The 24,017-nt window shown below is 56.0% G+C and overlaps 1 protein-coding gene across 2 annotated transcripts; it reads right to left on the bottom strand.

The window, feature by feature from the left end:
• Positions 1–102: 102 nt before the first annotated feature.
• On the bottom strand, positions 103–23,201 carry LOC122366266 (E3 SUMO-protein ligase RanBP2-like). Of its 2 annotated transcripts, XM_043338292.1 has the most exons (40): positions 23,114–23,201; positions 22,553–22,778; positions 21,992–22,165; positions 21,495–21,664; positions 20,991–21,121; positions 20,582–20,732; positions 20,227–20,355; positions 18,913–19,953; positions 18,581–18,686; positions 18,065–18,163; positions 17,596–17,774; positions 15,127–15,354; positions 14,706–14,820; positions 14,280–14,394; positions 13,727–13,961; positions 13,219–13,336; positions 12,758–12,898; positions 12,333–12,449; positions 11,534–11,772; positions 11,046–11,148; positions 10,755–10,870; positions 9,601–10,504; positions 9,173–9,322; positions 8,779–8,933; positions 8,236–8,391; positions 7,741–7,916; positions 7,156–7,387; positions 6,679–6,827; positions 6,212–6,419; positions 5,684–5,981; positions 5,156–5,310; positions 4,049–4,946; positions 3,478–3,681; positions 3,012–3,145; positions 2,569–2,712; positions 2,157–2,375; positions 1,741–1,869; positions 1,300–1,495; positions 709–849; positions 103–343 (listed from the first exon to the last, which is right to left on the bottom strand). In XM_043338292.1, exons 1-40 carry the CDS (start codon positions 23,189–23,191, stop codon positions 333–335), a joined length of 8,670 nt encoding a protein of 2,889 aa, XP_043194227.1. In that variant the 5' UTR covers positions 23,192–23,201; the 3' UTR covers positions 103–332. The 2 variants fall into 2 exon arrangements, with proteins under 2 accessions (XP_043194227.1, XP_043194229.1); XM_043338294.1 differs by lacking the exon at positions 709–849 and having other exon boundaries at positions 23,114–23,200.
• Between the last annotated feature and the right edge of the window lie 816 nt (positions 23,202–24,017).

The raw sequence follows: 24,017 nt of genomic DNA, 5'->3' as shown, positions 1-24,017 counted from the left end.
TGTGCATACATTCACACCACCCAGAACCATCCAGTAATAACCGTAATACCTTCCCAAGATCACGGGAGTCGGCGTAATGAGTCGCTTCTCAAACGAATTAGAACCGTTCCAGCAACACATTTATTAATCATCAATGAAGAAAGCCGATCCAGGCACATGTAGTGACAAAAACAACCTCAAAACGTGCACGGTACCACCCCGTAATACCATTTTCTCCGTTCCTTTCCGCCTGTCGGGTAAAACATCGGGTAGAAAGATCACGCCGGTGGCCAGCAGAAGAAACGAGCATCCAGCGGTGAAGCGAACACGCGTGCGGCACTCGGTAGATGTGGCTACTCCTCGTCTGAAACAGAAGAAGTCAGCGTTAGGCAATTCGCACTTGTTGCTGTGATATCTTCATGACTGAGATGGTGCAAACAGAGGGAGCACGAAGCAGTATTCAGAAGACATTTTTTTATAATACTACAAACTAACAATGTTGAGCTTTTTGGACTGTGGAAGGGCCGGACGGTACGGGCTTGTGATCCCCTGACTAGATTTTAAACCGGTAACGCCAAAATGCAGCACGGTGTGTGCAGCACGGTGCAAATGCGCTTGGTATGCGTTGTGTCGAGTAAGCTCTCCCCACCACAGACAAACACGCACATATACAGAATACGCGCATAACACAAAGGCGCACGTCACGGACACGCGCGACATTGACAGCACCTGCTGGCGGCGGCGGCGGCGGGGCGGAGGCCGACTCTGCCAGCAGCTCGGCCAGCGCCCGGGCCAGCGCCGGGTCGCAGGCGCCCAGCAGCTGCTGCGGTGGCTGGTCGCCTACCAGCGACGCCAAGTCACCAACAGGAGCTGCCAACGCAACCGGCACCGCCATATTAGTTTAACCAAGAGCGCAGCGAGAGCGAGAAAATGCGTCTAAGAGCCAACAGTCTAAGAACCAACAGGTATGCGCATTCTCGTGCCCTATACCAAGCATGCGTGTTAGTATCCATTCACTAAACATCGGAAATAAAGATTTAAAATGATTGGATGATTTAAACAGATTGTCTCCTGGAGCGACAACTATCGCCGTCCACATCCCCCGCATGCCCAGCACTCAGCAGTCATGTCACCCACCACCACCACGGAAGAAGCAGCCGTTCCCCTGCTCACCACTGCAAACAAGCCCAGCTGCCAGGAGACCGACGTTCCCAGCCTACCAGTCCACCGCTGCTCCCCGCTTCTACCACCGAAAGCATGCTCACTAGCCAGGCTTACTTTCCCCTTAACCGGCGGATGTTTCCCCGTCTCTGGACCTACCTCCGCTGCCGGCGGCGCCGGTCGCCTCCTCCGTGTCTCCGATACCGGAGCCGGCCGCGATCTCCACTCCCTCGTTCATGACACGCGCCAGCTCCTCGGCTGCCTCCTCCGAGTCGAGTGAGGCGCGCAGAGTGCGGCGCATCGGCGGGTCCAGCGCGTAGTCGAGCGCCGTCCAACTGACCGTGCTGCCCTCCAGCTGGACGGAGAGAGCGCGGGGTGAGGTCAGGGACGGGGGCGGCAAGGACACACAACTTGGCACACTTCACTTGTCGACTAAAAAACAGACGTTAACTTATTGATGACTCCAGAAACGAAAATAAGGACTTCGGCAATGCTTCAAAGCATATAATTTGGTCTAGTACTTGCTAATGAACTGACTAGATAAAGCGACCAGCTGGTATGAAATAGACAGCCGACCGTTTTCCGCAGATCCACACTCACCAGGTAGTTGTGCTGCATGGTGATGAGCACATCGCAAAGTGGGTTCTCCGTGTCCTCATTAATCATCATGACTCGGACGCAATACACGTCCTCGTCGTATACCACCTGCAGTTCTCCAGAGCCGAGACGCTGCCGACCAGAAACAGAGACAGGTTAGAACGCTTCAAACACTTCAATTCGCACGAGCCGAGACCCTTCCATACAGAAACAGACAGATAGTAGCTAGGGCTGATGAGAGTTAGGTACGTGGGTCCCACTTGCTAGAGACCTGCAGACGCTGCGGCGAAGAAACGGAGGGTAAGGGCAGCTGTAGCTCCCACGAGCCCATTGACACATAGAGAAGGTTAGGGCGGCTATAACCCCCCCCCCCTAAAAAAAAGACGCTGGGAGAGGAGGGACCGGTCACTGCCACCCACCTTCCACACGTCTCCTGTGTTGACGTGCAGCGTGGCGTGTCTCTCGAACATGGGGCTGTCGTCGTCCTCGTACTCGCCGTCCTCGTCCTCCCCCTCTCCCTCCTCGGCCCCCTCCGGCTCCTCGGCCCCTCCAGGCGCCTCCTCGGCCGCGGGAGCCTCGGCCAGCTTCTGCACGGCCGCCTCGAACGCCGCCTTGAACTCGTTGGCCAGCGCCTCGGTCTGTCAGTGGAAACAGCGCGGTCAGGAGGCGGTGGCGACGGCTCAACGCATCACCCAACGTCACAAACGCACAAAATAGAGAGCAGTTGTACTCTAAAACATAGCTCAAGGTCCGTTCGTATTCTACAATACACAGTACACATCCCATCGGCCCAGCGCCGTCTTTGCCAGGCCTGACGGCAGTATCGCTTACCTTGAATTTGACGGCGAACGTCTCCGCCTTGGGCTCCTCGTCAGCGTAGTCCATGGCCGACCAGACCCAGGCGCGGTCGCTGCTGCCCAGTCGGGTGAGCACCATGTCGGGCAGCACACGGTGGTTGCACGCCAGCTTGTGTACCTGTTGGTGGGCGGAGGGACGAGCACGGTGTCAAACACAGGCGTAACTGGCAAACGAGTGTGTGTAACCGAGCTGTAACTTGTGATATATGTGCATTGAAGCGTTTGAACAGCCGGCCTGACTGCCGCTGGCTGACCTAGAATATGTGACGGCGCAAGTCACTATCCATTATGAACTATCCCTGGACTAAGATAAGCATTTAGCTATAGCCGCTCGACCCGACCCAGTCACGGCAATGCAGAGGTAAGGACTGAGCAGCAGCTGCTATTCGCGGCAGCGCAGCACAGGGAGAGACTGACCTGTTCGCGACGCAGCAGCACCCGGTACGACCCCGAGCTGGAGTTGTGCAGCAGCTTGAAGTCGCCGCGGCCGCGCTCCTTCCATTCAGAGGTGTCCTTGTTGAACCGGTACAGGATGGCCCGGTGGCAAAACACTGGGGACACGATTAACGTCGAGATCAGACACAAGACAGGAGAGAACTCATGGCTAGACCACACAGGCCACCGTCGTGAAACAGGAACAATTAGGAGCTTCACAAACACCGCACTTTCACCAACCAAATAACGAAATAGCAATGCTAACTCAGGATCGAGGCAACGTCTTAAGCCAGATGTGGCATCTCTATTAAATTATGCCTATAAAATGAATATAACTGCTTTCATTGGTGTTTACTTCACTACCTGACCTCATTGCCGCATCGAGGCAAGTCCTGTCACCTGCCGACCCCACCACCATCCCTAATCTCCGTCTCCCCGTTATACTGACGCTGTTTCTCATCCTCCTCGCCAGTCTTGACGTCCACCAGCTCCGGCAGCGGCACGATCGGCTCAAAGTGCGGGTCGTGCGCCGAGTCGTCGGCACCGGCGCCCTCCTCTCCATCCGAGCCGCCGCCGTCGGCGCCGCCCTTGGCCGCCGCTCCTCCGCCGAACACGGCAGCACCGGCGCCGGAGAACTGGAACGACGGGTCGGCTGCAGACACCGACCCGCGAGAGGAGCGTCAGTACCGGCTGAGGTGTGGAGGGCGAGGACATGGCTGCATTCAGCTTATGTTACGACGATCGAAAAGGCTCTGACACTCATTACCCCACTATAGCAAGGCATTGATGAGTGTTACTGTGAAAAACGAACACAAACAAATGCATATCTTGTATCCAATAAGTATCCGTTATAAAAAAAAAAATCATACAAAGGATGCTCTGAAGGCTCTGATGTAGAACACCTAGCAAGAGAAAGAACGTTTCATTGCATAATGGCTGCCTATTATCATCCAGCGGCACAGAACTAATAGAAAAAGAGCAGCTGCCCAACTCTCCCGCCAGCCTCAACCACTTCTCACCTTTAGCGCCGACCGGCTGGCCGGCCTTGGCGGCCATCGCGGCAAAGTCGACAATCGGACCGCTGCTCTGCAGGCCCAGGCCGAACGTGGAGCTCGGCTGTGTGTCGGCGGCCGTGGTGGTCGGTTTGGCCGCGGCGTCACTCTCGCCGGAGGCCGGTTTGGCCGCGGCACTGCCGAACGAGGGCCACCCGGAGCTGCCGAACACTGAGGAGCCCGAGCCGAACGGAGACGGCTGAGCGCCGGAGGCCGAACCGCCGAACAGAGAGCTCGGCTTGGAGTCAGTCCCAGAGCCGCCGAATGTCTGGCCTTCTTTAGAGTTGTCGCCTGTGGTCGCGCCCCCGAAGAGGGACACAGGTTTGTCGGTTCCCTTGCCTCCGAACACCGATGGTGTGCCGAAGATGGAGGTGGTCTTGGTCTCGGAGGATGGTGTTCCTCCGAAGATGGAGGCGGGTTTGGTTTCAGATGACGCTCCTCCAAAGATCGACGTGGTCTTGTTATCTGATGTCGACGCTCCTCCGAAGATCGACGTAGTCTTGTTCTCTGATGACCCTCCGAAGATCGACGTGGTCTTTGTGTCCGCTGCCGCAGCTCCTCCAAAGATCGACGATCCAGACTTGTTGGCGTCTCCGCCGAGTGAGAATTTGAACGGCGTTGAGGCTGCGGACGAAGCGCCGAACCCAAACGTCGCCTTGGGAGTCGCCTCGCCGACCTTACTCTGGTCGCCGCCGAACGCGAACGAGGCCGCCTTGAAATTGAAGGAGCTGTTGGGGGTGGCGGCTCCGGCGCCGGCGGCAGGGGCAGAGGCCGCGGCGCTGGAGGTGGTGGTACTGGAGACCGCGGCGCCAGAGCTAGGGGTCGAGCTGACAGGCCCCTCATCCGTGGTGTACTCGCCCCTTGCCTGCGATAGAAAACGGAACGGGTTATTTTAGTTCAAGTTTTACATCCAGTGGAACACATCAAAATAACATAAGAATCGAGGAAAAATGCCAACTGCACTTGAGTTTGGAGCAGCGATTAATCTAGATGAAAACGTGCATGCATACAAAATGACACCTCACTATATAACACTCGTTCTGACTGTTGCCTCAGCTGACTGTTGACTCTTACCTCTCCGGGCATCTGGTCCCAGCAGCCGCGGCATCCGCGGCACGGCGGCCGCTGCTCGTACAGGTAGAACCCGGCCGGCAGCTGGAGCCGGGCGGCGGCGGCACGCTGCTCCTCCGTCGGCTGCACTTCGCCCACCACAGTCACCTCGTCCGAGTCTGTACAGACGCGGAGGCAAGGAGGGAGGAGAGGAGATCAGTCAGAAGAACGGCTGTGTTAGCAAAATCATGTAGCTTATAGCGAGAGCGATCAGTTGTGGTGCATAAATTTAAGGAAATATGCATTTTTATGTGCATCGCCTGAGTGACAAACATCTCAAGACTGAGAATTGATCCCCCGCACTGCCCAGTTCCACACGTTAGCGGGCATGGCATTTAACTTTTAAGCGCAGTCCTCTCATACAGAAGACAGCCCAGTCCACAGTTAAACTCTTGAGGCTCGTATGTGAATGGTCCAGTCGGAATGAGGCTCTACCAGTCCGGCGCGATGGTACGCGGGTTCCCGGTTCACCCATGAATCATGATGACTCACCCGAGTCTGCTGTCGCCGATGTGGCGCTGGCGGTGGCCGGCAGTCGGAACGTGAAGCTGGTGCTGGGGCCGTCCGTAGCCGTGCTCTGGGTAGCCGGTGTACCGCCGAACCTGTTACCGAACGAGAACCCGGAGCCGGGCGAGGCGCCGGCGCCGCCGCCGAATATGCTGGGTGACTGGGCGACCGGGGCGCTCGGTTTGGAGGTGGCCGGCGCGGCCTGAGGGGTGGCCGGTGACGGGGCGGACGGAGCGGCGGCCGGCGCCGGGGCAGACTTGGCCGGAGAGGCGACAGTGCGGCCCTGTGGAGCGAACAGAAAAGTGGGAATGTTGGTTTAAAGAAGATGACGAGCACCTGTGATACACTCAGCTAAGGCTTGAAGACAGGAGTCAATGCAAATGTAAAACAATTAGAGCGCATAAACATCGCAATTTACAAACAGTTGAGAAAACAAAACGATCCCACAGTCTTGGTAGCCGATTATAAATTTCGCCGATTCGGCTGACACAATCACCCTCCAGCGGGACCCACCTGAGCCTTTTGGACGGCGGCGACAAACTCTGCCGCCACCTCCGCCGTCTTGAAGCGGGCCACGAACATCTCGTCGTGCGGCTCGGGCTCGGCGTAATCGGTGGCCGCCCAGACCACCGAGCGGTCGTCCTTGAGCTTCATCTCCAGCTGGGGCGTCACCCGGTGATTCATACAGATCTTCAGCACTTGCTCCCGTCGCATCAGCAGCCTGCCGCAGACGGGAGGAGCGTCAACAGAGCAGGGCCAGCGCAGTCAACACACCGGCATCTACGCCAGGGCCAGTCAGCCAGCCGATAAGACAGATCGCCGTTCGGTAGTGACCACCAACACATCACGAATCATCATCACCAGCCACTACATACAGCAGCTGCGACCACGCTAACTCGCCTCACTATAACTTTCATTCTGACTGTGCCTGCGTCTGAGACTTCAGCCTCATGCCCTGACAAAGGACGATGAATCGGTACCTGATCTTGTGTGTCTGCCGGTGCTCAAGCAGTTTGATGTCTCCTAGTCCACGCTCCTTCCACTCGCCCGTCTCCTTGGCGAAGCGGTAGAGCTTGGCGCGGTGAGAGTAGAGCACCTCCTCGTCCTCCTCGCCAGTCTTCACCTCCACCTGAACACAATACATGCGGTTAGAAAGCGGCACATAGAGCGTGGAACGGGGTACCAGTGCAATTTACACGCGGAGGGACGTCATGCCAGGCAGTCAACAGTACAAATATTTGATGCCTTTTTGCACTTAATTCACTTCGACGAAAACAGACGCATCATTCTAATTCATGCCTTCAGACTCTCAACCAGGTTGATATTAAGCCTTAATAAAAAAATAACGTCTTCCAAACGCGACACAAATGCACTAACAGAAACAAACGGTTCTCTGACCATTGCGCAGCTATCCCCGGACACCCGAACCTCCAACCATTTCCCCACTCCGTCCATACCTTATCCGGCAGCGGGATGACGGGCTCGAACAGCAGATGCTCGCCCTCGTCACCCTCGTAGTACTCGTTATCGTCTCCTCCGGCCGACTCGTTCAGCGAGGCGTCGCGCGAGCGGGACGGCTTGACGGGCGACTTGGGCTTGACGCCGCTGAAGTGGAACTGGCCGCCGGTGGCCGGGCCGGTGCCGGAGCCGAACACGAACGAGCCGCGGGACGGCGTGCCCGCGGCGGCGCTGCAGACGGAGACCAGACGTCAGTTCGGCAGAGAAAACTGGGCGTGGGTTAGCTAACAGATGACAGGGCTCCATCACGGTCTGAAGGCAGAACTCAATACGCTGTGGCATTTTATCTGAATAATGAATAGAGATGCATTTAAGCTAGACAAATGTTACAGCATCGATCACCTTACCAAAAATGATCTTTCTCCAATTGTGGCTGCCCACTTAATTTCTAGCGGTGACGTCCAAGATGTTATATTCATGACCTGACGAACGTCGCCACCAAACTAAGATTGGCGAACCGTGAGCCCCAAACACAACAAATCCCGACCACCAGAACGCCGATCTCGTTCCGTTCGGAGCCTCACCCATTGGTCGGGGTGGCCGCGGCGCCGGCAGCAGTCGATCCAAAGGCAGCGGCCGGGGGTGCCGACGGGGCCGGGCCAGAGCTGGCCGCCTCAGCCGCTTTGGGAGCGGACGGCTTGACTGGGGTGGCCGCGGCGGCCTTCTGACAGGACTCGAACACCTCCTTGAACTGCTGAGCCTGAGAAGTTATAACAAAGAAAAGTGTTAGTAATCATGAAGCAAGATTCACGGCCGCGGTAGGTCAGACTCAGCTGCTGCATGTCATATCTGCTCATTTACTGTCCAATGTCCATGTCAGCATGCCCGCTCCCGGTCTGTTTTTTGTCCCTCTACAAAACTCCCCGTCTAAGCTTTCGTCCTTCCCTAAAACTCCCCAGCCATCCCTCCCGATTCCTAATCCCCTGTCCATCAATGACATCCAGACCTCATTTCCCTTCCATCTATCCATATTACCCACTTTCCCCGTCCATCCCCTATCCACGGTACGTGTCACTCACCAGCTCCGGCGTCTTGAACTTGACGGCCAGCGTCTCCTGGCTGGCCTCGCCCTCTGAGAAGTCGTTGGCCGACCACACCCAGGCCGACTGGGAGCTCTGCAGCGGCGCCAGAGACATCTCCGGACGGATCACGTGGTTGGCGCACAGCTTCAGCACCTGACGAACCGAGCAGATAGGTCAGGTTACTGGTTAGCCGCACACACCTGTGTCATGCTCACTTCACAGCTTCAGCACCAGCTGGTGGGCGGAGATCAGGACGTATGCCGCGTTTAGAGCGCCCAGAACGGATCAGAGAGTCACCGGCAGGCCCCATCCTATTCAAGAGTGCACAGCCTCAGCGCAGTGGCGATATAAGCGGCGTTAGTCGCAACTGCAGACTGCAGAGACTAGACAGGGCGCAGCAGCCAGAGAATCGCGATAGCGATGGAGGCTGTAAGTCAGTTCCAGCTTACAGACAGGGCTAGTCACGGCTGCAGACTGGATCCGTCGTCCCACAGACTAGTCTGTGAGCTCAGCGACAGCGGCAGACCTTCCGCTCCTTACCTGTTCACGACGCATGAGCACGCGGCATTTGCCCGTGTCGGCGTTCTTCAGGATCTTGATTTCGCCGATACCTCGCTCCTTCCATTCCTTGGTGGCCGTGTCCATCCGATACAGCTTGGCGCGGTGGCCGAACAGCTTCTCCTCCGACTCCTCACCTGAAGCCGATAAAGGCGACACCGGCAGACACGATTCATGAAGTCGTTAATGCTATTACACACTCTGGGATACATAATTACGGCAACCGAGAACCATATTCAACGTTAGGAAACACTAATCGATATTATATCTGCGTGGTGGTAGTCATACAACTGAGTCTTACAGCTGGAAATCCCCAAGTCTGAAAGAACACATAGCACAGTGAGCAGTCTTATCATTGACCAGCGGGGCTTCTCACCGGTTTTGGTGTCGACCAGTTCGGGCAGCGGCACCACGGGCTCAAAGTGCACACTGGGCTCGTATTCCTCGGCCGTGGTGTCGGCGTCCTCGCCGTCGGCTCCCTTGGCCGGCGAGCCGCCGAACACGGGCGCTCCGGAGCCGGCGAAACCTGGAGACAGCGAATGGGCGGCACAGTGTCAGAACCAGGGACAATCATGTGTGTCCAGGCTTAGCACAGATGGACAGTGTCAGCCTTGGAAACGGCGGATCGGCTTGGAATGGGCCCGCCGTGGATGTTCAGCAGAAAATCATAAGAGTTTCTGGTCATAAGTGTGGCTATTTGGCGTCAAACAAATCGACGGAGAACTAATTTGACTATCTCATAGCAGGAAGTTAAGGACACGAGGTACTCTCAGGTTCGGCTATCCTTTCCATCAAACAACCCACCTTTGAACGAGTCATCCTTCTTGAATCCGGGCCCGCTGTCGGCCGCAGCGGCGAAGCTGAGGGCACCCGTGCTCCCCTGGCCGATCGAGCCAAACGAGAAGCCGGCGAACGGACTGGGTTTGGCCTCGGACTGAGTGGTGGTGGCTGCTGCAGGCGCCGGCTCGCACTTCTTGATGTTGGGGGTGGTAGTGAAGCTAAATCCGCCCAGACTGGTCTTGGCGGCCGGCGTGGAGGCGGCAGGGGTCGTGAAGGAGACGGATGTCAGGCCCTGTCCGAACCTGAACCCGGTGGTGGTGGCCGGAGTGGCCGCCGAGCTGGCCGCTGTACTCGGGGTCGACGGTGTGGCAGTGCTCAATCCAAACTTGAAGCCAGTGGCAGCGGCAGCAGCGGCGCCAGCCGTGGTGCTGGGAGTTGAGGCCGACGGCGCCTGGCCGAACTTAAAACCGCCGTCCGTGCTGGAGCTCGCCCCCGTTGCCGGCGTGGTTTTACCGAACCCAAATCCGAATGTGGTCGAGGCCGTCGTCGCCGGAGCCTTGTCACCGAACCGGAACCCAGTCGAGGGCGCGGTGGGCGCGGTGGTCGCCGCCGGAGCTCCACCGCCGAACCCAAACGAGAAGGCGCTGTTGGACTTGGTGCCACCAGCGAAGTTGAACTCTGGTTTACAGGCGATCCGGAGCGGTTCCTCGTCCTCCTCCTCATCAGAAGTGGTCTCCTCGTCGTCGGTCTCGTACCAGTCGTCATCGTCATCGTCTTCCTCAGCGTTATCGTCGGCGCCTGCGCTCACCACCGACGGGATGGCGGCCGGCAGCGACGACGCGGACGACGGCGTCTTGGCGGGGCCGAACGGGGTCTTAGCAGGGGTCGCAGCCGCCGGAGTTTTGACAGGCGACTTGGACGCAGTACTCTGAAATGAAACGGAACAAAACTTTCATACCGAGTAAAGAATACATTAGAAAATCATTGCGTACCAAAGCAATTCGAGATACTGCATCACAAAATCAAAACACATGTGTTTGTTGGTCATCCAGTGAAAACGGCACAACTTAGCAGCTCTACCAAAGAATGCCCCTTCCTCCCTCCTCCGTCCCGTTTTCACTCGCAGGTACTCTAATGAGAACCACAGACCCAAACTGTTTCAGCCACAAGCCTCTCACCTTGCCAGTGGCCGCCTTGATGAGCTCCAAGCCCTTCCGGAAGGCGGCGCGGAACTTTTCCACCTCCTCCTCCGTTTTGAAGCGGGCGCACAGACGCTCGTCCTTTAGTTCTTCATCTGTCAACGCAAGTGGCATCACTTGGGTCAGTGATCTCGACCCACCACGCACAATGCAACAGCTACACTCACTGGACTTCCCAGTGTGACATATCGTCAAACAGCACAAACATCGAAAGAAAACCAGAGTAGCATGCCTGAGGGCATGTATAAAAAGGAGTCGAATTTTGCCCACCTGCGAAGTCTTTGGCGGCCCATATGACGGCCCGCGGCTGGTTCTTCATACTGTTGAGCTCCATCCCCGGCTGCAGGAAGTGGTTGGCGCACACCTTGTGGGTCTGTCGGACGAGAGAGAGTCAGATGTGAGGGGCGAAACCGAGCTACCGTGTTGAGTTACTGAAGTCCGTTATCTATTCACCTAGCGTCGGGGGGGGGGGGGGGATATTTTACCATCAAGCTCATCAATAATATGTATCACCACGATTTTTGGGAGTAGAGTACTGTCATGAGGTACAGCACATTTGAAAGTGCGGCACTTGTTGCGCGCAAAGCGGCATATACCACCGCGTGCTACCAAACGTTTTAGTAAAAGATTTAAAATAAATCGTTTAGATCTGCGCTGACGTCACAAATTCTAAGGGAGCATTCCAAAAGTTACAGCAGTCGTTCTCGGCGGCCGCCCCAGAACGTTCATCCTTTCCTCCACCCATCCGTCAACCTCACCTGATCGCGACGCATCACCACGCGGACGCGTCCGTCGTCCTCCCGGTGAAGCACGCGCAGCTCTCCGATACCGCGCTCCTTCCACTCTCCCTCGGTGAAGCGGAACAGCTTGCAGCGAGCGGCGAACAGCGGCATGTCGCCCTCCTCTCCGGTGCGCACTTCTACCTCCTCAGGCAGAGCCACAACCGGCTTGAAGTCGGCCATCGGCTCGTAGTCGGGGTCCTCGTGGAACGAGCCGGCTGTGTGGGGAGGAGGGGGAGGGGAATGTCAGGCACAGGGAAGAGAGAGGGTCCTCACGGAAGGTCCCGACTGTAGGGTGGGGTCAAAAGACGACGGAACCGCGCGATATTTATTGGAAGCAATTAGAGCTGCTTAAGAACTTACCGGTGGCACTGACATTCCCAAGATACTTGTACAGGTCTCGCGAGATTAAGCGGTAGGTTTTGCACTTTTACATTTCCGGTTATATCTCAGAAGCTAATCGATCTACGATGAAGCCATTTTACACGATCATGGCCGGCTTGTTACCCAACAAGTCGATCGCATCTTCAACACTTAAAAGCTTAAGACGACGAAGATATAGCCTGAAGTACACTAAATTTTCTAGGTGCAAAACCTACCGCTAAAACCCGCGAGACCTGTACATTAACCACATAAAATCGTACACATTCTGGAAACTACCAATGACTACTTCACCCATACTCACTCCCCTTTCCGGGATCATAGTCCCTCAATGAATCCAATCGCGGCGCCCCCCCCCCCCCCCGATGTCCCGCCACGTCCCCCGACTGATCCTTACTGGAGTCGAGCCGATCACGGCCCGGCGAGCGGCTCTGGTTCTGGAGCGGCGAGACGGCACTAAACTGCGGCGCCGGGATGTTGGGCAGCGTGCTGACGGTCGTGTAGGCCGGCTTGTCTGTCGGAACAGACAGACACACAGCGGTTAGATGACAGCGAATAACATAGAGTTAGGCGGATGTTATATTGGTGTAAACGCCAATATTAAACTGTACCAGGTGGCATATTCTCTAGGGAGTATCTAGAATAAGTCAGCAGCGTTATATGATGCCAACTTTGGTGTAACTAATTGGAGCACGCTGGACAGAATATGCTCGTAGACAGGCAAGTTGTATTTAACGTTGAAGACACTGATCGTAAGACGCTCCCTCCCGAGCGGGTAAGACACCGCCTCCAGTCTGAGACACTCTTTCCCCCGGTACCCACCGGAGTCGCCCAGTGGAGATGTCACGTTCAGCTGCGCGCTGGAGGGCAGTCTGATCTGGAACTGGTGCGGTGACTTGTCCGCGGTCGCTGCCGCCGCCGCCGCTGCCGCCAGGCCCATGGTCGGCCTCTGAGGTGTCACCACTGACGACGGAAGGGCGGCAGGGATTACTAAATGAACACCATAAAACCATAGAAATCATTCTATTCAGGAACACATTCGCACAGCAAGTCATATTCCGTCACTTCAGAGTGATCGATCCAGGCTGTTACAAAACGGAACGCTGCGTAGTAACTATTTACAAGTTACAAAAACTCATTCATTTACAGATCGAGCTGGCTAAACTGAGTCGCCAGCTGAGCAGCAGCTATGACCTGACTGCCGCGGATCACCACTAATGACCCGTCAGGGTGCGGCGTCCCACGGCGGTGTTCCCTCACACCTGGCGGGACGTACCACCTACCCTGCGGTTTGATGTGCTCCGGCGGCACGATGACGGAGGGTGGCGCGGTCGGAGCGGCGCAGACGGCCGCTGGCAGCGGCTCCCGGCTAGACACGGTCACATTAGCAGGAGCAGACGGCTGGAACGACGGCGGGGTCAGACGAGAGATGCGGCAGGACGCATCGGCCGGGGGGACAGAGTACAGACCACACACAGCGACTGGAAATACCCCGCACCCCCTCCCTCCACACATATCGAAAGACTTAATCTCCTATGTCAACCAGCGCGGCTCACCCTCATGCTTTTGTGTTCGTCAATTAAATTTTCTGGGTGCGGCAACTCCAGTGGTAAAGTAAAGTTTCAATGGCGTTCAGCGAATGAGCATAAACGGGAAAGCCCAGCCACCAATTGCTCCCATATGCTAGCTACATAGAAACAAAGGGCCCGTGACGGCCAAATTCACCACAAAGTGACATCCGGGACAAATTAAATCCCTCCATCTGCCGCCGGACTCCACCCCCTGACTGACCTTGGCCGGTGTGCTGGTGGCGCCCTCGGCAGTCGGCGGCCGGAACGAGAAGCTCGGCGTGTCCGGCTCGACGGGCGGTGCCGACGGGGCCGGACTGGCGGCGGCACCGTCCGTCGGACGGAACGAGAAGGCGGGCGGCACGGCGGCGGCCGGCGCCGGCGGCTGCGGAGGACCGGCCAGGCCGGCCTGGCCGGGCAGCTGGCCGCCCAGCGCCGCAGAGGGGGCCAGCGGGTCACTGCCGGCGCACAAAGAACGGGTGGTCAGTCAATGGTCAGCGGTTAGTCCACAGTCAGCCAGTCGGTCGGTTAGTCAGCAGATTGGTAAAACCCAATGTCATGTTGAATCCCAATGCCAACACAGTGGTCGATCACACCGAAAAAGCCACTTAGCAACCACTGCATGCATCGGGCCAACAATGGCTGCGCCTGCTAAAAGCAGGCCGGGACATGAAAATGGAAAATGTTGCTTAGTCACCAGACTACGCAACATTTTCCATATGCTGACATTCACCCGCGCATACGACGACTAGACGCGCCCGTCCCGCCCGACTCACGTGAGACTGGTGTCCTGCAGAGACATGCCCTGGTAGGCAGAGGCCGGGTAGGCCATGGCCGGCGGCGGAGGCGCCAGGCCCATGGGCATCATCGGCGGCATACCTCGCTGCATGCCTGAGAACGGGGCCGACAGTTAAGTTCGTAATACTGATTAACTAGTGCTGTCAAAGACAGATCAACTACACACAATAAAAACCGCAACCATACCCCAGATAACTTCAGATCTTAGCACGTTACTATCTCCGAGAGTTGGCAAACATTTATGGTCACAAGTCCAATCGATACGAGCAAAATGCTGTAATGTACAGCAGCAGAGTTTACGTCAGTCACAACGGGCAGCCTTTATGTCTTTCGCTCTTATTGGAACTAGACACCTGAAATGGTCGAACCAGCCCGCCCCTGCAATGAATCAATGAGTCACTCACTGGTCAGAGCGGCCATGAAGCCGAACAGCTCGGGCGGCATGGCGGGCTGCTGCGGCTGCGGCGGCGGCGCCTGCGCCTCCTGCTGCTTCTGCTTCCGCATCTCCGCCACCTCCAGCTAGGGAGGGCACAGGGAGCGTCAGAGGTGGAGGCTTCAAAGACAACGAGAGCGAGACACCATGGGAGCGCGACATGATGGAAAATACGCAACAGCACTTAATATCGTTCCTCCCATTGCGATGCAATTTAACACATAAACACCAGCAAGCGCTATATCAATAGGATGTTAGACGAATATGTTCATAACAATGACGATCATAACATTGATGGCGTGATCTCAACGGGCCACCCACCACCGGGTATGGCAGACCACTCGGATTCAATCCCCACAGGGCCTGAGCCGCAGCCTCATCCCCCATCTCACCCTCAGCTCCTGCAGCTCCCGGCGCAGCTGCGGCAGCTCCTCGCCCAGCGCGCCGCGCACATCCGCCAGCACGGCGTCCCGCAGCTCCCGGGAGCGCTGCGGCCATGTGTCCCGGCCGGCCGCCGGCGCCGGCGGCGACTGCTGCCGCTGCTGGTCCGTCAGACTCCGGACGGCCACCTTGAGACCCTGCAGCTCGGCGCACAGACGCTCCATCGAGGGACGTGCCTCCTGAACGAACGATAGGTGCAGGGTCAGTCACACGGCCGCTCCATCGAGGGACGTGCCTCCTGAACGAACGATAGGTGCAGGGTCAGCCACACGGCCGCTCCATCGAGGGACGTGCCTCCTGAACGATCGATAGGTACAAGGTCAGTCACACGGCCGCTCCATCGAGGGACGTGCCTCCTGAACGATCGATAGGTACAAGGTCAGTCACACGGCCGCTCCATATAGGGGCACGTCCTGAACGAACGGTAAAGAGTCAAACTTCATGGAGGCAGGGTTTCGGAGTCGGAGTCGGTGTCGCCCGGAGTCATGGCAAGCAGCCAGGAGTCGGAGTCGGAGTCGGAGTCGGAGTCGGTGAAGCTGCCTCGACTCCGACTCCGGGAAGTTAACTAGAATCGGTGATATCAGTTTTCAGTTGTTTTTAACCAGTGGCCCCGCAGTAGAGTTCGCTTCTGGTGATCAAAAATAGCTTTTTCACACATCTTGTTTTGAATCTTGGTCCTGGATTTCCACGCCCTGCTTGGGGTGGGGGGGGGGTGTGAACACCCCGCCCCTTCTAACTCAGCTCCTGGGCTACGTCGCGACACGCCGTAGGAGGCGTTCGAAAGAGCGTCAAAAATAATGAAGACATTTTTAGACACTTTTTAGGTCAGGTCAAAGGTCAGGTCACCAGAGGTCACCGAAGGTAAAATTTCGCCACTTCCGAGGTCAAATTTCGATAAGTCTCGACAGACCGGCGCTTAACTCAGGAACGGATAGAGCTACAGCACAACAGAAAAGCGCATTGGATAGCTCTTTTGACGGTCTTTCTGAGTAGCCCTCTCAGATTTAACCTAAGGTCAACGGTTTAGTCTGCAGGGCATTATGCCCTGCAGGCGGCGGCGGCAGAACGGGAAGGGCACCGGGGCACCGTGCCCCCTTTGATTTTGGCATTTTAACATTAGCCCTATGGGCGTTGCATGGAAAGAATGGGACCAAAAGTCGGCAGTGCCCCCCCCCCCCTTAATTGAAGGTGTTCCGCCGCTACTGCTGCAGGGAGCAAAAACTGTCAAAATAGACGTTCTTTGCGGAAACGGTTTTTCTGCAATACCTAACTTTTTACTCAAAACTTGCACGAGATAACTTTTATCAGCATCATGTTCCTCTCGTCAAGACGCATCGAATCAACTATAATTTGACCTCGAAACGTCAACTTTAAAATTTGACCACAGGTCAAGGCAATATGAAGGTATAAATGGCCTAACTAGAAAAGGTCATGTTGCATATCGTAATGGCCTAACCAGAAAAGGTCATGTTGCATATCAGTCGATTCGTATCGTTGAGCCGAACAGCTCTAAAGCGTTTTCATTACTCTAGCGTGCCTCTATCAAAAGGTATTAGCGAAAAACTGTTAGATATCATTCGTGACCCGAGATGACCTTAGAGACATAACGAAGGGTCACGGGTGCCATTTTCCGGTTCATTGTGTTATGTTCACTTGTAATTCGATGCTTGAAAATGTTTAGAATGGCATTGGCCCAAAAGAGGCGCATTTCAATTTTCTCCTGTTGACTTATAGGTAAAAGAGAGGTCGGAAAATTGATCTGACCTTAGGTCACCGATATCAAAATTCCGAGATGAACATTTTGTACATACTGTTACTCTTATCAATTGCTGAAAGTTTCAAAGTGATCGGCCACTCGGTGTAGCTATGGCAGGCACTTAAACTTGTTATGAGGTGAGGTCACTTGATGTGACCTGATGACCTGACGTTGAGTGACCTTGGTCTGAAATTTTCACAGCATATGCAGAAAAGATGCATGATAAGGTGTGCCGAAAAAGGCCGCCGCCGGAGCGGGTGTTCAACCCCCCCCCCCCCCAGCAGGGCGCGGGTTAATAAAGTGTCGTTTTCAATGCTTCGTATCACTTGTATCAGGCCCGTCACCCGGAGTCGGAGTCGGAGTCGGAAAACCGCTACCACGACTCCGAAACCCTGCATGGAGGGGTACGCCAGTCCTAAACTGACACGGTACAGGGTCAGTCACACGATCATTTCAATTCATTCTCTACATCAGAACAAAACTCGGTTAGGTACGCGTACTAATTTGGTTACCAGAGAAGACTGTCTAATAACTGTGAGTAATACAGAGATAAAGCCACGGTCGGATCAGGGCGGACCCCCTGGCCCGCCTGTGGCCGAGTACACATGGCTAACGCCTGCGAGCCGCCTCCCCCTTCTCCCGTGAGCCGCACTTCCCCACCCACCTGTCCGAAGCTGGCGGAGAGATTGAGCGGCGAGGCGGCCGCCCCGGAGTTGTTGAGCGCCCCGGAGGTGGCCGGCCGGCGCGGGGTGGAGGTGACCGAGCCGCCGGCGGCGAGCCCCAGCCACCGCGAGGCCGTCACCGACCGGTCCAGCGTGACGTTCGCGCTGCACGAGCCGTTCACTGTAGAGACATGACGTGGGTCAGGGTCACGTGGAGAGACATGGGTCAGAGGTCAGGGGAGACCGAGTCATAGGGCACGGTTAGTCCTAGGTAATAGACGAACACAATACTGGCAAGTGACTGATATAACAATAGTCAATTTTAACGTAGTTTTACTAATGGATCATTCAAGAATCAATAATGGACTCGTTTATGTCTACGTGGTCTACATATTCAGATACGGACGTATCGTTGCTGTGCACTGTGATGCACGGACAGCCTCTGACCGAGACGCCAGTTAGTTGGCTCACCGTGTGTGGATGCGGCCGTCTGCTCGGCTATCAGATGCTCCACCTCCCGTATCTGAGAGGCCAGGTCCTCCCTGGACGGCAGTGCCGAGCCGCTGCCCACTGCAGAAACACCACGCGTCCAGTCCGTCACACACAGAACAGGGGAGCGAGGACGGCCCGCCGAGCCCAACCCCTTCGCCGGCCGATACTGCAATCGCAGCACTATCGCCGTTTGATGCACCGCACCACCCGACAGCTGCTCAGCTAGATATCGCGCCTCGCGGGGAGATAAGAGCCCGGCCGTAACAGTGTCCGATTGTGTGTATAGCTCAAATAGATAGGAGATTCCAGCCGATAACTCGACCTTGAAGAGGCGGTGCATAGCTATCAGTCGGTTCATTTAACACAAGTGTTAAAGTTGCGCCGCCCTGAGGGTTTGCACTTTCGCAACTTTGTAATGAATTATCGCACAGTTCCTACAATAGATTATACAGCGGCAGTTACAGCAAGTTACTGCATTGCTTCTTAAGTACGTGCCTGGGTCTCGCAGTCTGTCCAGTGTCAGGTAGAAGGACTCTAGGGAGCGTCGCAAGAGCTCTGACGAGTCCTCGACCTCCGGACGCAGCGCCAGCTGGTGTAGAATCTGCCGTCACACAGACCAGAGTCAGATGCAGGGTCGTGGAGGGGGAGGCACGGCACGAGATCGGAGTTATGGTCGACTAATATGAGTTGCAAGCCAACAATCATTGGCTTGTTTTATGGCGGCTTTAGGGCGCGCCGACTGTAAGTCAAATAAAACCGATTATAACAATCGTGAGCAGCTGTACAGAGGAAAACACCGGTCGTGCAGCATAACTTCCGTCACTCACCAGTCCCTGTTGGTAGGCGGCGTCGGCGGAGGGCAGGTCGGCCACCAGCGGCAGCGCCTCCTGCAGCAGGCCGCGGCGCTGCAGCACGCCGGCGAGCAGGCGGCACGCCTCGTCCCTCAGTAGCGCCGCACCGTCCGGCTCCGGCTCCGGCTCGCTGCAGTCAAACAGGCGCTGCTTGGGCGGCCGGTCGGCGCCGCCGCGCTGCAGACGCTCCAGTAGCGGCAGCGCCGCGCGCAGGTACAGCTCGGCACGCGCCTCATACGCAGCCGCCTGGTCGAGGGGACCCGACACAGCCTGCTGCAGAGCCCAGTGAGCCAGGTGCATCACCAGGCGGACCGAGTTGCCGTGGCCGGGCAGACAGCGGACGGCCTCCAGGCCGCGCTGCAGCTGGCGCCGGAGGGCGGCCAGCTCCTGGACGGGCGCCGCGCCGGCCGGCTCGCCCTGCAGCCGGTGGACGGCCGCCCACCACTCGGCCTGCTCCTCCGAGCAGAGCCGGCCGGCCACGGCCGGCGGCAGCGCGTCATCAGCCCCGCGCCGGCCGGCCGCCGCGCGCAGCTGCGACGTCACGTACACGGTCGCCTCCAGGAAGCAGAGCACGTCCAGCAGACAGAGGGTCTCGGGCGCGGCGGTGGCGTTGGGCGCCGCACCGCGCGCCTGCAGCGGCAGGGTACTACCCGGCGGCTGGTAGCCGGCGGACGGAGCGCGCAGCCGCAGCCAGACAATCTGCTGCAGCCGCCCGGCGTGCTCCTGCCAGTAGAGCGGCGCCAGCGGCAGCAGGTCGGCCGGCCGCGGCGCCACCGGGTTCGTCTCCAGGAAGGCCGGCAGTGTGAGGAAGGCCGAGGTGTCGGCGCGGCCCAGTCCCGACACACTGGCAGAGCGGAACAGACGGGAGTGGATCCGACTGCGCCCCTTCTGCGTGCAGAACTGCTGCTGTACTCTCAGCACGTGGTCCGGTCGGCTGTTGGTCTCGGCAGCCAGCACTGACCATCCGACCTCCACCTGGCGAGCGCCGGCCTGACGACGCCACACGTCCAGCACCGCCTGGGGACGGAGCGGGAGAGACGGGCGGGGTCAATTCGAGCACCCACAGCGGGGATGAAGAATAGATGTCATGAAGTCATGCCATGAAGATGAACACCTCTTCATGACTACACTGGTGAGCCATTGATTCATTTAGCGTTGACGCACCTGCGTACTAAACAGACGGCCTGAGCCGATGAAACAGGGGAACGAGGACTGATACCGCTTAGAGGCCATGTCTAGCGAACTGTAACGGTTACAGTGGTGGTGTAACGGTTACAGTATCAGACTCACCTGCCGGGAGCTGCACTGGTACAGCTTAGAGACGGTGTCCAGCGGCGCGTAGGCCTGTGCGGCCAGGAACAGGGCCAGCGCCATGTCACTGACCTCGCGGGAGCCGTCCCCGCCAGCCTCTCCCACTCCCTGTCGGACGGAAACAGGGCAAATAATTCAAACATCGCTAACAGAGCCATATCGCAGAGCGTATCGCAATTAAACCAGAAGCAGCTGCAGTAGTACATGTCTTTACTTGGGTACTTGTATGATGCTAAATTGCGTGTGCAAGGCTAAAATATCATGACAATCTAGCCAGGCTGGTAAGTGCGCATAACAAGCCCAGCCACTACCACCGTCACTATCGTCATCTGACCTGCGCGGCGCCGAGCAGCAGCACAGAGCCCATGTGGAAGAACAGCTGTCCGGTGATGTGGTTGAGCAGCGCTGCCGACTCCAGACGCGCCTGTTCCGGTTCACCGGCGGACTCCAGTTCGCGCGAGACCTGCAGCAGCTGCTGGTCCAGCCTGAAGACGAAGGACGGGTGGGTCAGAATAAAATGACAACGGAACTGTGTTGGCCAGTTACTTATACTAGTTACCACAGCAGAAATACAATAACAAACTACATTTGTTTAATCAACATGTCCTATCATTAGTCGGGTGAGACCAATCATGAGGAGACCGATGGTAGTCCGGAATCATTCTCACGCCCATAGCTGAAAGTCCAGCCTCTCAGTCAGCTATCGATGCACTTTGACGCACCAGACTGCCCCTCCCACGTACCTGTACAGATCGGTGGTGATCTCAGAGATGGGCCGGCGCTCCTCCAGCGCCAGGGCCACGACTCTGTCCAGCGCCTCGAGCCGCAGCAGCTGGTACTGCCGGTCCGGGGCGCTCACAGAGCTTTGGTACTTCTGCGGCCGCGCACAAAACGTACAAACTGTTATCGGCCAGGCTCATAAACAACATTTTATCATAAGCAAACTATGACCTATATGGTAAAACTTATATTTACCTGTAAATCTTTTCATCAACTGACCTCAATGCGACATAGAGCTGTGTTGAGTTTCAGAGTTGAATAAAAACTTTGGCCAGGAATGCCCTGGACTCGAATTAAAGAATCAAATTGTCACCGTTGTTTGATAGCTTGTTAATATGACGTACAAAGTAGACTATCGAGTTCGGTCTGCCATAAACATGTATCTGAAAATCCTGTGATCATATGAGTAAATGCTTCGTTGAGTCCGTCTGTCCGTCCGTCCGTCCGTCCTTCCGCTGAACTCTAACCTGGCAGATGGCGGCCACGCACTGGTACCAGACGGCGGAGCGCGGGAACGGCCGGCGCTCCTCCACTCTGCGCACGTAGCGCGCCGCCTCTGCCTGGCCGGCCGACACGGCCAGCCGCTCTGCCAGCCGCACGTGCCGCTCCGGGTCGGTCGGCTCGGCAGCCAGCTCCGCTGCGAACAATTAATATTGCTGAAACAATTACATTTTAGCGAACCGATCGTCATCGATGTAGGGAAGATAAGGAAAATCCTTATCGTCATCGACAAGATAAGGAAAACTACCACATTTCGGAATATTCTGCCAATTGAAAATGAAAAATATAGCTCCAACATACAGCCTTGCAAGCCTGATAGATAAAATGACCGCACAGTTACCTACGAATATCCCCCAGTTAGCCCACTATTCAGAAGTTTGTCCCCAAGCCCGAACACCTAATTGACCCACGGCCACCAGCCAAAAGTTTGTACTCCAACCCTACCATCCCAGTAAATACTCACCGGCCAGCAGTTTGTCCACGTCCTCTCCGCTGACGCCCTGCCCTCCACCCGCGTCGCGCAGATGTTGGCGCAGTTTCAGCACGATCGGGTCGCTCTTGAAGTACTTGGTGGCGTGCTCGAGCCACCGGTTGGCGTTCGGTGTGCTGGCCGGTAGCTCTAGCAGCAGCTTACAGCCTGTGAGGTGCAGGCGACGGTCAGCCGGCCAGTGAGCCGGCTCAACGACAGGAGATAGTCCAAACGAGTAATTTACTGATCGGTTTGAAGCTGTTTGTAGGTATGAAACAATTTTATCTATTTCATTCATTTCATATAAAAAATTATTTCAGTGAGATAGGTACGACATAAACCTTGCTGAGCAGTGAGCACTACATTAATTGGAAGCCTTTATAGACCAGTCATTACTGAAATGATGTAGGAAGTCATTGTTCTTTGTCTCTCTTTTCTAATTATTCTGTGTTGTCTTCGATGGTTCATTTACAAAAATGTCCACAAAAATCGGATATTGTTAGTCACACGTAAAACCGAGCCCCCAGCCAGCCGCCCCGACCATCAGTGACTCACCGGTCATGACCAGGTCCTTCTGGTGGGGGTCCAGCTCCAGCGAGAGGCCGAACTCGGAGAGCGCCGCCGCCGGCTCGCCGCTGGCCGCCAGCACCTGGCCCAGCAGCTTGTGGGCCGGCGCGGCGCCCGGGCGCGCCTCCAGGTACCAGCTGAGGTACTGGCGAGCCGTCCGCTGGTCACCCACTTGGTGAAACATGCGCGCGATCGTGAACCCCTTGAGCTTGCGCTGCAACAGAGGAGGATGGGGTGACATGCAGTCAGAACGGATTACAGTGTGGCCCTGAGTCAGCTGACATTAAAAGCTCACTTTCTTCCAAATGTTCCTAAAAAAGGAGTGTACATTAAACGCAGCACACATCGACAAAAATTCTGACAAGATTCATGTAAAAATGTTCATACTTGGTCCTGGACAATCTGGACAATGGCTTAATATTCCACTAATTACAGTCACGCAGAGCTGGCGATAGCATGACGTGGGGTAGGCATCACAAGTAAATGTAGGCATCGATATTATTTAGGGTTGAATCTATCTACCGATAAGTGAAATGGGTGTAAGCTTACCTCATCATCGGTCTTCACTTTCGACAACAGTTCCTTGACATAGCGTTCCACGTCTTTCTTCTTTGTATACAACGTCATGTTGACGTCTGAAAAAACGATCAATGTGTGACAATTAACGAGGTACAATATTTGCCACATCACTCCTAAGCATGACAAAATTATACAAGCCAGAGTAACAGTGAGGAGTCATCATTCATGTTGCACCGAAGAACACTGTATTTTTTACGGCTTTATTACGAACAACGGAGACCGGAATACGGGAGAACTGAGCCGGGACTGGGGGCCGCGCACCAGCGCCTTTGGGTTATCTCAAGGAAGTTCGCAATCACCCTGCAGCGAGTCAGCAGGCATGGTGTAGCAGCAGCTGAGCAGGAAATGTAGTGGAAACAGGAAAACATGATACAATCTTGGTGTTGAGTTTCGTATCCGTCCGACAAACCTACGGTACCACTACCACCACAGAGCAAGTAGAAAGATGAGAGCACATACTGAGCTTGTCAATATTTTTCCAATTGTACTTTAACAGGTATCCAGAGTGCTGCACTTGAGAGCTAAGGCACCATGACTTACAAATGTCAAGTTCAAGATCAGGTCATCAAAAGCCATTGCAAATCAGCTCTGTCGTTCAAAAGGATAGTATGACAGTCAGGTTTCATGACTTCCTTTACACATATAATGTAATGAACATCTATATTACCAGTATAACGCCTTTTGGGGCGATTAACGGAGCGAGCGAGAGGGTGAGCCTTGCACGTGCGAAATTTCGAGTGGGTACCTCCAGCTGACTTGAGCACGGCACCCTACTAACCGGTCTATAGCGATGTGCCAAATTTGAGCACAATCGGTCCAGCCGTTCTCGAGATCTGGAAGCGGCACCCTGCACGTGCGCACGTGCAAAATGGGT

Source organism: Amphibalanus amphitrite, unplaced genomic scaffold, assembly GCF_019059575.1.
Source record: "Amphibalanus amphitrite isolate SeventyFive unplaced genomic scaffold, NRLGWU_Aamphi_draft 000793F_arrow, whole genome shotgun sequence".
NCBI classification, from domain to species: domain Eukaryota; kingdom Metazoa; phylum Arthropoda; class Thecostraca; order Balanomorpha; family Balanidae; genus Amphibalanus; species Amphibalanus amphitrite.
This window is presented reverse-complemented; position numbering and strand designations above follow the sequence as displayed.